This window comes from Micropterus salmoides, unplaced genomic scaffold (assembly GCF_014851395.1).
Source record: "Micropterus salmoides isolate LMB-PRFRI ecotype aquatic unplaced genomic scaffold, ASM1485139v1 Ms_hic_scaffold_2684, whole genome shotgun sequence".
Classification (NCBI taxonomy): Eukaryota; Metazoa; Chordata; class Actinopteri; order Centrarchiformes; family Centrarchidae; genus Micropterus; species Micropterus salmoides.
In genome coordinates, this window is record NW_024041911.1 from 1 (window position 1) to 12,332 (window position 12,332).

The window sequence follows — 12,332 nt, forward strand, 5'->3', positions numbered from 1 at the left end:
AGATCATAGAGCAAAGATTTGCAGCTGCTTTGCTGAAGTTGGAGCATTTGGACCATGTGCCCAGCAGCTGTTGATGTGTTTTTAGGAGAACTCCATCATTTGACTTTTTCTGCACCTGTTCCATTATCTTGTGACCTGTGAGTGGATCTTTCATCAGAGAAACCTCCCTGTCGGAAACATATAATTGAGAAATATTAATGCAATTTGTTCTGGTAATCCTATTCAAGGTCAATACAAAAGGTGGCCCTCTCAGTACCGCATATCAGCGTAAGAAGTATTATAAGGAGAACTTCAGTGTTGTAGAGCCAGTGGAATATATTCTTGATGCTAAAAACAAACGCAGTTTCCAATATTACCGATATTGAAGTCCTTACAACAGCTGTTATGTAGAAAGGATATCATTGAAGTTGTCGAGGGCCATCAAAAACAGAGAGCACATGTTCTGGAGTGTCATATCAGTTCAAGTCAGCAACAGATGGTTCCCTATTTAGGGAAAATAGTTTCCTCCTCACAGGAGAAAAGCCAAGGATCTCATCCTAAATTTTTATGTGTGATTTTGAAACCTGTAACCCGCTTGGCACCTCGCGAAAGAAACACAAGCTTTGTGCTGTTTTTGGTATTGCTAACTTGCCTCCGGGATCTCATCATCATTGTCATCTATCTATCAGTATCAAAACCGATGATGTTAAAACCTATGGTATGATCAAATCTTTGAACCTCTTCTAAAAGATCTGAAAACTCTGGAGGAGCTGGGTGTTTATGTCCCGTTGTTAGGTGAGTCAGTTAAAGGTACAGTTCTCAGTGTAGTGGCAGACAACCTGGGCACACAGCGTTGCAGGATTTATGCAGAGTTTTTCGGTGGAATACTATTGCAGATTTTGCACAGGAAAGAGTACTGATATTCAGCTACATTCTGTTGCATCTGGTGCTTTCAGTCTGAGAACAAAGGAGCTTCATCAGGCCCATGTCAAACAAGCCCAAGATACAGGTACAGGTTTTTGTGGAGTGAAAAAGGAATGCGTTTTTACAAAAAATCTGTCTCATTTTAATGTCATCTTTGGCTCCCACCTGATCTTGCCCATGATGTTTTTGAGGGTATAATCCCAGTAGAGCTAGCTCATTGCTTAACAGTGCTTATATCAAGAAAGCTTTTCACGTTAGCAGACCTAAACATGCCATTCTGAAGTTTCCCTACAAATGGGCTGACAAGACAAACAACCTCATGTAGTGTCACAAAGTTTTTCTAGCTCAAAATCGGTGGGGGGAAATGCTCATGAAAACTGGAGCTTGCTCCGCTTCTTACCTTTTTTGGTTGGATCCCTTGTACCTGAAGATGAGCCTGCGTGGCTTGTTCTCATGGATCTGAAGGACATTACAGAGCTTATTGTTGCCCCTGTGCATAGTGATGACTCGCTGGCTTTTTTGGAAAGTAAAATCACTGAGCACAGGCAGAGATACAAAGAATTGTTCCCTGACATCAGCTGCTTCCAAAACACCATTATTTGGAGCACTACCCCCAGATGATTAGGCTGTTTGGTCCAATTGTTGGGCAGTGGACAATGCGCTTTGAGGCTAAGCATAGCTTTTTTAAGCAGGTTATCAGACACACAAGCTGCTTCAAGAATGTGCCACTCTCATTAGCCTCAAAGCATCAGGTGATGATTGCATACCATCTGAGCTCTCCGTTTCTGAGCAAGTCTGACCTAGAGGTCTCTGCTATATCCACTCTACCAGTAGACTTACTCAAAGAGGAGATAGCCCAAGTCATCAGGAAAAAGTTCTCTGACACACCTGAGGTTCACCTTGCACAGTGTGTGACAACCAAGGGTATAACATATAGGAAGGGAATGATACTGGCCCACAGAGCAGTGGGTGGAATGCCTGAATTCAGTGAAATTGACCAAATCTGCATTTTACATGAGAGTATATTCTGTATTGTCAAAGAGCTATGTGGTTGGTACAGAGAGCATTATAGAGCCTTTGAACTCAGCCAAGCACCCACAAGAACATTCACTGTCGTGGCACTCAGTGAACTCCTTGATACTTGTCCCCTTGTTGACTACAAGATTGGAGCAACCCGCATGGTGACTTTGAAAAGGCATATTGAAATCAAAGGTGCGCTAGCAACTGGGGGGGACAGGACAATTTGCTTCGTCTACTTTATTAAATGGTTAGAGGATGGTGCAGCACCATCTTCTTACCTTTTGCCTGCCTTTATCACATATTTTAAAGTAACAAGGGGTGTGTGTGTGTGTGTGTGTGTGTATATAGAGATATTTTTTTTTTATGTAACTGTTCTAACCTACCCTTTTTCATAATTCTATTCCAGGGTGTCTGCAGTTCCTTAGCCTTAAATGTCTGAAATTTTATTGTATAATGATTAAGTCTTTCAAAAGTCTAAAATTTTAATTTATTAGGTCATTTCAACATTACCTTTTTTCAATTTATTTTGTTCAAGTTACTTAGTTTCTTCTGCATCAGAGGTAGCATTTCTAATATTAAGACTCTTAAGCTTACCACTGAAGCTAATCCTGCTTTTATACTGACATGCTGGGAAACTGAGCCAGCTCACATTAGTGACTCACAGAGGGAAAACCCATAAAATCTTTAGACATACCTGTCACCATTTCTTTGTGGAAAAGTCATGATTAGAATTGTAGTAGCTGTCTAACCTAAAGGAAACTTTTAGAATTACAGTTCATATAATCATCTAGTTTAACAACCCACCATATTCCTACCTACCTAACACTGACCTCTGATGTGGACCAGATTTACAGTAATAACCTTTATACTGAACTGCAGTGATGTTTTTTTGGGGGGAAAAGTGATTCAAAAATCAGTCTAAAATAGTCTTTTTAATAATCTTTTTAAAGTATTTAAATTTTATTTATATAGTGCCAAATCATAACAACAGTTATCTCATAGCGCTCATAAAAGAGCAGGTCTAGACCGTACTCTGCGATATAAACCTAAATTAGAACTGTGATCCAGTATTATTTTGGTTATCTTCCTATTTGTTAATTTTCTCATTTGTTTATTTTTATTATAAACTTGCATACCAACCACACTCAAGCAATTGGAAAAGTATGCTTTTTAACACTGAATTTAAGATAGAAAATGTATGAATGTCTGATGTCTAATTTGTGTGTCCTTGCAGAATAAACAGCTTTGAAGATGGGGACTCCTGTGATCCTTAAGATCGTCTTGACTGATGGCAGCTCTCAGAGGTTGACTCTTTCCCATGGACTCCCTGCATCCATTGATGACCTTATGATTGAAGTCAAGAAACAGTGTGGACTTCAGGGCAATTTTCGACTTCAATTTATGGATTCCGTTTGGAAATGAGTTCCTCAACCTTACCTCAATTTCAGAAGTAGAAGACAAAGGTACTCTTAGAGTCATTGATATGGCAATGCCCCCAACTTTGCCGTATAATAATGAGATGGGTTCTCCAGTCCTAATACCCCAAGCATTCAACCCTTTGTCTTCCTCTGTAAGTGACTCTTCGTCCCTCTCAGCTGAATCTGTGGATACAGATGTACTGTCATCGAGTGAGTCGACGAGCTCGCGGTCTTCTTGGCCAGCTGTTTTTCATGTGCCTAAGTTCTCCTATGATGCTGAATTAAAACTTCAGCAGGCAAGTTTAGCCTATATTCGAAACGGCACTGTACTGATTCCAGATCCCAAGTTGAAGTCAGCCATCCTTGATGGTTTAGTGCAGGAAATTGTACAGTATAAAGTTTATGTCAGTGATAAGGAGATGGAACAGGTAGCCCAGAGTCTTATCAAGACACATCCATGTTTAACTGAGAAGGGGTCCTGCAGTGGATGTGGCGGATGGAAGACCAGTTTAAAATATAAACTATCTAACTACCGCACACACCTGAGAAAACTGGGTTGCCCAGAGGTAACAGTGAACTCTTTAAAAAACAAACCTGCAGGAAGATGCAGTGCAGCCTTTGGTGTCAAAAAGGCAAAGAGAGCAGAGGTGAATTTTTGCCCGACATACCCAACAGCAGAAACTGAGGAGAGTCTTGAGGCCATGCAGAAAGCTCTACTATTAGATGTAAAGAAGAGGAACAACAGGGAGGTTGTGAAACTCAAGATGGAAAAGACTTTTGCACACAGAAGACATGAAGTAGTTCGTGATGGACCAACGGTGGAGGATTTCATGGCGAGGTGGCCTGCCCTATTTGACGTCACTGAGGTAAGACTTTATTTCATGCTGTATTTTCATTTTGCATTTGCTGTTGATAAAAGGACAGTCTTGGTACATTGCTAATATACCTGATTGTATATTATTTGTCTGTGCTTTATCTCCCTCCTAGACTGTCGTGGTCTGCTGAATGTGTGATAGTGGCTTTCTCCTGGATGTCTACAGTTTGAACCTGATTCCTTTGTGCTTATTACCCGTTTTCAGATCAACGCTGAATTCAAGAGAATCACCACCGTCCCACTTCAATCCAAGTTCCTGTCTCAGCTGGATCTCCACTCTGACAACCTGATGAGGCTGTTCCAAAACAGAGGAGGACAGCTAGGGAAAAGGCTACAAAGAATCATTGCACAAATGGCAGATGTAAGTGGTACAGGGCTCCCACAGTCATGGGAAAACTTAAAAACATTAGGAATTTGATTGCTTTTTGAAAAACATTAAGACATTTGGAAGAAAGGTAGAATGTTTTAGTTGCCACATAATTTATTGGCATTCAAACTGTAAGTGCATTTCTTTTTCATCTTGTTGTCTTAGTTTTAACCTTTCTTCTATTTACTTTAAGGCTTCTCCGATCGATCGTTCACCAATCGTTATCGGCCGATAATTGCTTTAACTAGTTTGATCAGTGGTCTCTAAAAAGGCAGATCAGAAAAGCCTATCAGATGATGCAATACGCGCCAGACAAATTTTCAACGGCAGCTAAAATGGTTTCACTACGCAGTCTAAGCAGTTTTCAAAGCTAGCTAGCACCAAAGTCCTTTTCAGACAGGAAGCGAGTGATGTGCTCCAGATAATCATTTACAATGAGAGTTGAGCAGCAATCAGACAAGCGGAGCAACAAGCAGGAGGATCATGTGAAACTGTCACGGTTGTGCTCATCTCACACACACATGCCTGCCCACTACCAGAGTTTAATTGTCTTGACCCACAGCGCATCAGAGAGAGTGACTGATCTTTCAGTGTGAGTTTCCTGATGCAAAGAGAGAGAGGGCCCTTTAGCAGCTCAGGCACCACTCAATCACCTGATTTAAAACGGGGAGCTTTTGCTACATTTCCGCCTCAAGTCCAGATAAACCGGCAAATCCGAAGACCTAAAACGGAGAAGTTTGAAAACGTGCTGACCCCGTGGGCAAAAATAGAGGACTTTAAAAACACTCACACAGACACTCACATTTGGCTTTCTGATTCGGTCTTATCAGTCATGCAAAGCAAAAAGTTAAAAAAATCTTAATCGATTGTATATCGTTAACTGTCTTTAAAAAATGTAGTAGTGTGGATGTAGCCTCACATTAGTCCGCTCTACTCCTGTCATGTCAACCCTCCCGCCTTTTTTTTCTGTTCTCAGCCAGTATCCTCCCGTTAAATGTTTCCCTATAAATCTCCCTTATTTTTAACCTTTATAAAATAAAATAAAATTTTAAGTGTTACATTCTCTGGTAAAGCCAGTGGCAATAGGCCTATGTAAAACATTAGATGTAGACTGTGCTTCTTGCACAAGGATTTAATTAATGAAAACAAGCCACTGAAATAATATTAGGCATATACTAGTGGTAAACCAAATTATAATGAATATAGTAACTATAAGTACTAACAGTATAATATGGAATTAACATTTTTATTTAGTTAAATTTCCCTTATTTTCAAATCCCAATAGTGACAGTTATGACTCCTCTCTGTAGCCCATTCTCCCTCTCTCTACTCCTCTCTCTACCCCCTAAAACCCACAGAACCTGCCTGAGCTTTCCAGAACAAAAAGCAGCTGTTTCAGAGTTTATCATCGACTCATGATGCCTGTACTCCTTTATCTCCTAAAATTTTTGTTGCAGTTTTTATAGTTGAAGTAAATTTATAAAGATGCTGTTTGTTCTGTTTTTGTAGTTTATTTCACAGGAAAGCTGTATTTGTTAAGCTAAAAAAATGTTTGCAGTAACCAGGCAAAGGCTGCTATGGTTTAAGTCTCTAAGAGAGAGGGAGTGGAATTTGTTGCCCATGTTTCCTGGCAATAAAATAAACAGTTGTCATTTCATGATACTTCATTTAATTAGTCCTAAAATTAACAGATGACAAATACACAGTATACTGTATAATGGGGATGAAACGGTATGAAAATTTCAGATCACAATTGTAGTGACCGAAATGATCACGGTTATCAGTATTATCACATTATTGTAAAAATGTTCTGAAAAAGATCACAATGTACTGATACACACACCGAAACCATTTCAATAAGATTTATATTGAAAACTACAAATAAAAGTAACATTTTGTTTGCATAAACAATAAAATAACAGCCAATACTTTTTTTTTCTTTTTTTTTTTAAACATATGAAAACCATCTAAGTGTGCATTATCAAGATTTTATATTCTGTAGATAATGCAATGACCTCATGCTCAATTACATGAAAACAAATAAGTCTTTAGAAGACAACAAATGCCATAAATACAAAGCAGTCTGCAGCGTTTCTCCTGACACTTTTACAACTAATTTGACTGGATTTAAAATGAATGAATATGCTGGTTAGTTGACTGAACTCTGTAATGTGTTATCATATGCAGTTGACGAATAAAGTCTGCTGACACATGACGCACACAGCAACAGTACAACCTGTAGCATTTTTACAAGAGCAGCAACACTGAGAGCTTCAGTTTACAAACTGTTAGCAAGTCAGACAGACAAACCAAAGCTAAAAGTTAACTCACCCTGCTTTCACTATAAGCTCATTTGCTTCAATCAAGTTTCCCTCAGCACTCTCATAAAAACTAAACTATGACCAGACTTCAGAGCGACTGAAAAATCTCCACAGTGTTGTCTTCTGCCGTGTTGTCATTGACCCAAACAAATCCACGTTGCGTTCTGCACATGCGCACCTGCTTCTGGGAGACTGTCGCTTACTTTGATTGATGCTGGACAGTGTTTGCTGTGAGTTTATAATAGTGCGGTAACCGAACCCGGTTATCATGGTAATTAAAATGTGTATGGTAATAATAACCGTCGGGAATTTTACCATGGTTTATCGTTAAATCGGTAATCGTTTCATCCTACTGTATAATGCTACATGATAAATAAAAGGCTTCAAATAGACCCGGTGTTCGGTAACGGACGATACTGCTTTCGGTGATCGTGATCGGCCCAAAAAACCCTGATCCGAGCACCTCTAATTTACTTATTTATCTTCATAGTTTTTTCTACCTCCTCTTTCCTGCCAATCTACTTCCTGCATGATTTAGAGCTCACAGAAAGGCTTGTACCATAATAGGGACCCTGCTGTTATGTTCTCAGAGAAATATGTTCTCTTATGACAGTTTACAGCAGTAGTTGACTTTAAAATAAAGCAGAAGAGCTGCATGAAGACAATAATTAAGTACGTTTCCTTTCAGTGTGATGATGTAGATACTGGACGAGAGTGTATCATTAAGGGAGTCTGTATCTACATGGGTGAAGATCCAGAAAACCTTGTGCGGGAATATGTGGTATGTACATGAACTGGTGCTTACTTTTTCTCTTATCTTCTACTCTTCTATTGTCCTTCTCCTTGATCATTTGAGCTGAAATTATTAATTGATTGAGAGAATGTGTTTATTATTTTGATGTATTACATTTTTAGTTTTATACCATTATAAAATCAATACAATGTTTCTTGGTTACTGGTCAATCTAACAAAATTGAGACATGACTATAGACTCTAATGCTTTATTTAAATAAAGATCAAAAATGTCAAATAGCCTATATTTTAAAATTAATCAGGAAACTGTAGGCCACACCAAACAACATAATGAACACATTTAAATAGTTGTACAAGGCCTATTCATAGTTTTCAGTCACATGACATTTGCGGTACCTGGGGGCAAAACAACAAACCAACACAACAAATCACGCCGCAACTCCCCTGTAGAGACGCTGCAAAAGCATTTACATTTATTTGGATCACCTCTCAATTTAAGAAAAAGAAAGATATGAACACAAACTGCAAGTGTCGGCACTTCGAATCCATGTTACAGCATCCGATCCTCATTTCTATCGTCAAAAAGCGCCCTGCTGCTGCTCGACTGTCGTAATGTTTACGTTTGGCTTGTGGGGAATCCCTCACCTAACACAGCTCAGGCTTTTCTCTTTCTCGATTAGTGCATCAGAAAGTACAACTATCATCCAGCATTTTGGCAATGCAAAAGTAAAAAAACCATAGTAACAGTGTATCACTTGCTTTCCGGTTGGCAAGCAGCAAGAAATAACTTTTTTTGCCCTCCAAGGGAGCGGCTCAACCAATCGCCCTCTGGACTCTCACCTCCGGTTCCCCCTGCTCTGCACAGCAGACTCATTTTGTGTATTCTAAAGAAAAAAAAAATGTTGCCTATAGGGCTGACCCCAAATAGTCGAAGATTTTATGCTTCGATGGGTGTAGCCTGATTCTCACAGTCGAATCTTGTAAAAGTAGGATCACGCCATTTTGGCAATATGGGGGAGCTCAACGTCTCATTTTACACAGAACTGCCAGTTTTCTCCCAATGAGTTAATGTATAGCCGATTATGATATTGAAATTTCAACATATAATAAACAACAAATAAATAAAAATGTGAAAAGAAGCTATTATATTTAAGTGTCTGTGAAATAAATCCAACATTTTAACCCTAATCCAGTTTCATATTTATTTATCATTTTCTCAATTGCGCTTGTTAATGGGTCATTTACTTTTGTCTTTTTGGTACAGGGCATGGATAAAGACGCCATAAATGAGGCTATTGAAGACACCATTGTTGGGATTTTTGTTCTTAAAGAACATGCTTCAAGTGATGAACCAGAGGACATTGGAATCGTCCTTGAAGGCATCAAGGTGTTGCAAGATCTGGATACGGTAGCATTAGCTGTTGCCATGCTGTTCGGACTGATTTATGCCTTAAACCTGAGTTACCCTGCTGACCTTCGGTACACCTTCGAGGTAGTCCAAAAGATTTTCATGGAACTGGATGGAAGTAAACTTTCTAACAAAGCACTGGCTCTAAAAAACCGGCTCTTTCAGTAAAAGGGTCAGGATACAGTGCCAGCAACATTAGACCACAAGACATTTGAATTGTCGTCAAAGACAACTTTGATATTGTTATACCAATTGGACTGCTTTATATTTTCTCTTGATTACTGTTTAAAAATGGGTTGTTAACATTTTCATTTACTGGTCTGAGTCACCTTAAACCTCTGCAATATATTGTATTTGATGCTTTGAATACTCTCACAACTCCGTATACAAGGTTAAGAGATCTATATATTTGTTCCTTAGTTCAAAACAAATGTTTACGAAGTGTTGTTTACTTTTTTTCATAAAGATATACTGTTAGCACAGTAAAAATGGTGTATGCAGGGTCGGATGTAAACTGTCTAATAAAGCACTTGCTCCAAAATACAGGCACGTCAGAGACTACACTGCCTGTAACATGAGGACACAAGACATTTCAATTGTTGTCAAAGGCATCTTATACCATTTGCACTGCCTTATCATTTACTCTTGTTGACTGTTAAAAATGTTAATTCCATTTGCTGCTTGGAGTCACCTTAAAAACTTTAGCAATATATTGTATGTGTTGCTTTGAATCCTCTGACAACTGTGAATACAAGGTTTAGATGCGTTCTTCAGGAAGAACTGATTACTTTGTTTGTTGTAAATTAATACTGCTACCTGTTGGCACAGAGAAAATGGAGTATGTAGGTGTGGGAGTAAACCTTCTAAGAAAAGCTCTAAAAAATAGGCCCTCAGTGCCAGCAACATTTGAACACAAGACATTTGGTTTAGTTAAGGGAAACGTTTTATTCATGTTTTGTATTTGCTCCTAGGAATGCACAACTTGTAACAGTTGAAATCAGCAAACACAACTGCAGTCCTCTTTTTGGATAAAGTTTGTATTGTTCAATATAACGAACGTTTAGTGCAAAACTCTGAGTCAGCCTTTTTTGTCAATGCAAATATCTGCACACACGAACCGATGCCTGCAATACATTTAGATAGAATAAACTTTACCAAATCAAGTAAGATTTACAGACCTATCTCAGATACATAGGACATAATGAAATTACCTTGAAGGTACATAATTCCTTTGAGTAACATAAGCATTAAGAAATCAAGTTGGAGTTACAATTGATAATCAGGTACCCTGGACATCATGGATTTACATTAACATTACACAATATGATGGCATTATAGTAACTGACAAATAACATGTTGAGTCAACATGATTCTTTTAAACTGTCTAATATGAATTAATTATTTTGGTTTGACAAGCAATAATTCATTGAGGAAAAACAGGAAAATTATGTCAGTTAGCCACATTCTGATCATGTGGGACCGATGTACACATTAAAATCGAGTAAATCCAAAGGATTTTTTTTTTCAGTGTGTAAAGGCCAACATGTGTCTGTGTATAAATCCATGCATTTCTAACTTTTTTGTTCCAATGTTGAGAGCAGTGTGTGAGAAAAGATTTTGCTACAATGGTTACATCCTGTGTTCATTAACTAGGATCTTGTTTGAATCAATACAGCCACACACACCCTGGTCTTCAAGTGCCAGCGCTGTGAGAACGAAGGCTATTAGCAGATCATGCAGAGACAGGGAGGAGTGTTTTAGAGACTGAAGAGAAAAGTGTTTTTAACTCCCTAGTGTAGGGGATTTATAACTCTTTAAATACCTCTAACGTGTATCATCATAATCTCCCACTGCTGCCGTGGGCAACCGTATCTTCCGGGACTGCTTTTTCCTGTGCTCTCTTTTTTTTTTTTATCTGGATGTGGCACTCTCTCGCCGTGTGTTTAGACTTGTCAAAAGCCTGGTCGACCTCATTCTTACCGTACCCGCCTCTGCTGAACTCTGTTAAAGAGGCGGGCAGGAGTGACAGGAGGTTTACATCTAAAAGCCTGTGTGACCTGCTGACTGTCTAGCTATCCAGTCCTTCTATAGAGGATTATGACCTCACCCTTGTTGTCCAGATCTATATAGGCTAGCATTTGGCTTAGAGGGCCTCCGGGAATGCTCAGGAGCACGTCTGAAACTTCAGAATCTGATGCTGATGAGCAGCAGAGACATAAAACTAGGGATGGGCATGAGGACAGGAAGAGGAGCAATGGTTTTGGCTTTTGTTCAATCTTCCCAACTCATTAAATGTAACTTCCACCAGTTCACGGTTCCTGTGATGGTGCATGTTTCTGCATGAGAGAGAAAGAGAAAATGTCAGTGGTTTTCCTTAAGACTTTACCCTAATGAAATAAACATGCTTAAGTATTGTAGATATTTTTTGTATTTATTTCATTTGCCGGTTAAAAACAATAAAGTGGCCGGTAGATTTTAGGATCCACCAGCCACAGTGGCAAATTTCCATCTCTGTAATTCATATGTTTACTGTTTGATTTAAGCATTTTTATTGTACTATACTGTTTAATGGACTATTAAAGTTCACATCAGGAGTGCTTTTGCAGAAGTAGGCCGTACACTGTCTGCTGTGTACCATATTAGTTGGTGTGATATGGATAACAGGCCAATCACAAAGTAGGCCTACTTGTGATGCTTCGCCCGTGTGGACACCTTTGGACATCCGATTACAGAATCGAGTCTTTAAAACTTGTTCGTTAAAATGAACTAATTTTTTTTTGAGTCATTTTGTTCATTTGAACTATGCTGGTTATGCTTTAATTGACAAAGTATAATGCACAAATTCACCTCTTGAACCTTCTCTATCATCGTTCTATGAAGCCCCATGAGTCAAACCATTTTTAAATTATGTGCATGTTTAGCTCAGTCGGTACAGCAGGGGACACTCAATTGCTTCCATTTTATTGCAGATATTTTTTTTCCTTTATTTTTTCCTCCCAAATTGAATAAAAGGACACTTTTGCACATGTTCACATAAAGCATGTGCTGCATGTGCGTTCCGGCCTTGCTGCTAAAGATGTTCTTGCCCTTTTATTTTAGAGGCACAATCACTTAAGAGGAAGCTGTTATGTGAGTAACTGTTGCTGTCATGACTGAGATCTATTATTTTTTATTTTTGTGCAAAGCAAACTGACCGCGTTCTGGCCCACGGCATGTGGACTGCATGTGTTTTGCTGTCAGAATCCACCCAGTGACATCGCTCAGCCCT

General features: G+C 38.9%; 1 protein-coding gene across 2 annotated transcripts; it reads left to right on the forward strand.

Moving 5' to 3' along the window:
- Nucleotides 1-1,485: 1,485 nt before the first annotated feature.
- Nucleotides 1,486-10,135, forward strand: LOC119919356. Of its 2 annotated transcripts, XM_038739760.1 has the most exons (5): nt 1,486-2,115; nt 3,167-4,207; nt 4,421-4,576; nt 7,592-7,684; nt 8,921-10,135. In XM_038739760.1, exons 2-5 carry the CDS (start codon nt 3,407-3,409, stop codon nt 9,230-9,232), a joined length of 1,362 nt encoding a protein of 453 aa, XP_038595688.1. In that variant the 5' UTR covers nt 1,486-2,115; nt 3,167-3,406; the 3' UTR covers nt 9,233-10,135. The 2 variants fall into 2 exon arrangements, with proteins under 2 accessions (XP_038595688.1, XP_038595687.1); XM_038739759.1 differs by lacking the exon at nt 1,486-2,115 and having other exon boundaries at nt 3,096-4,207.
- Nucleotides 10,136-12,332: the final 2,197 nt, after the last annotated feature.

Coding starts and splice junctions, on each gene's coding strand:
- LOC119919356 (XM_038739760.1), top strand. CDS start 3,407: ATGGCAATGCCCCCAACTTTGCCGTATAATAATGAGATGGGTTCTCCA. Junction 4,577..7,591: donor TCATTGCACAAATGGCAGAT/GTAAGTGGTACA, acceptor GTTTCCTTTCAG/TGTGATGATGTAGATACTGG. Junction 7,685..8,920: donor ACCTTGTGCGGGAATATGTG/GTATGTACATGA, acceptor TTTTTGGTACAG/GGCATGGATAAAGACGCCAT.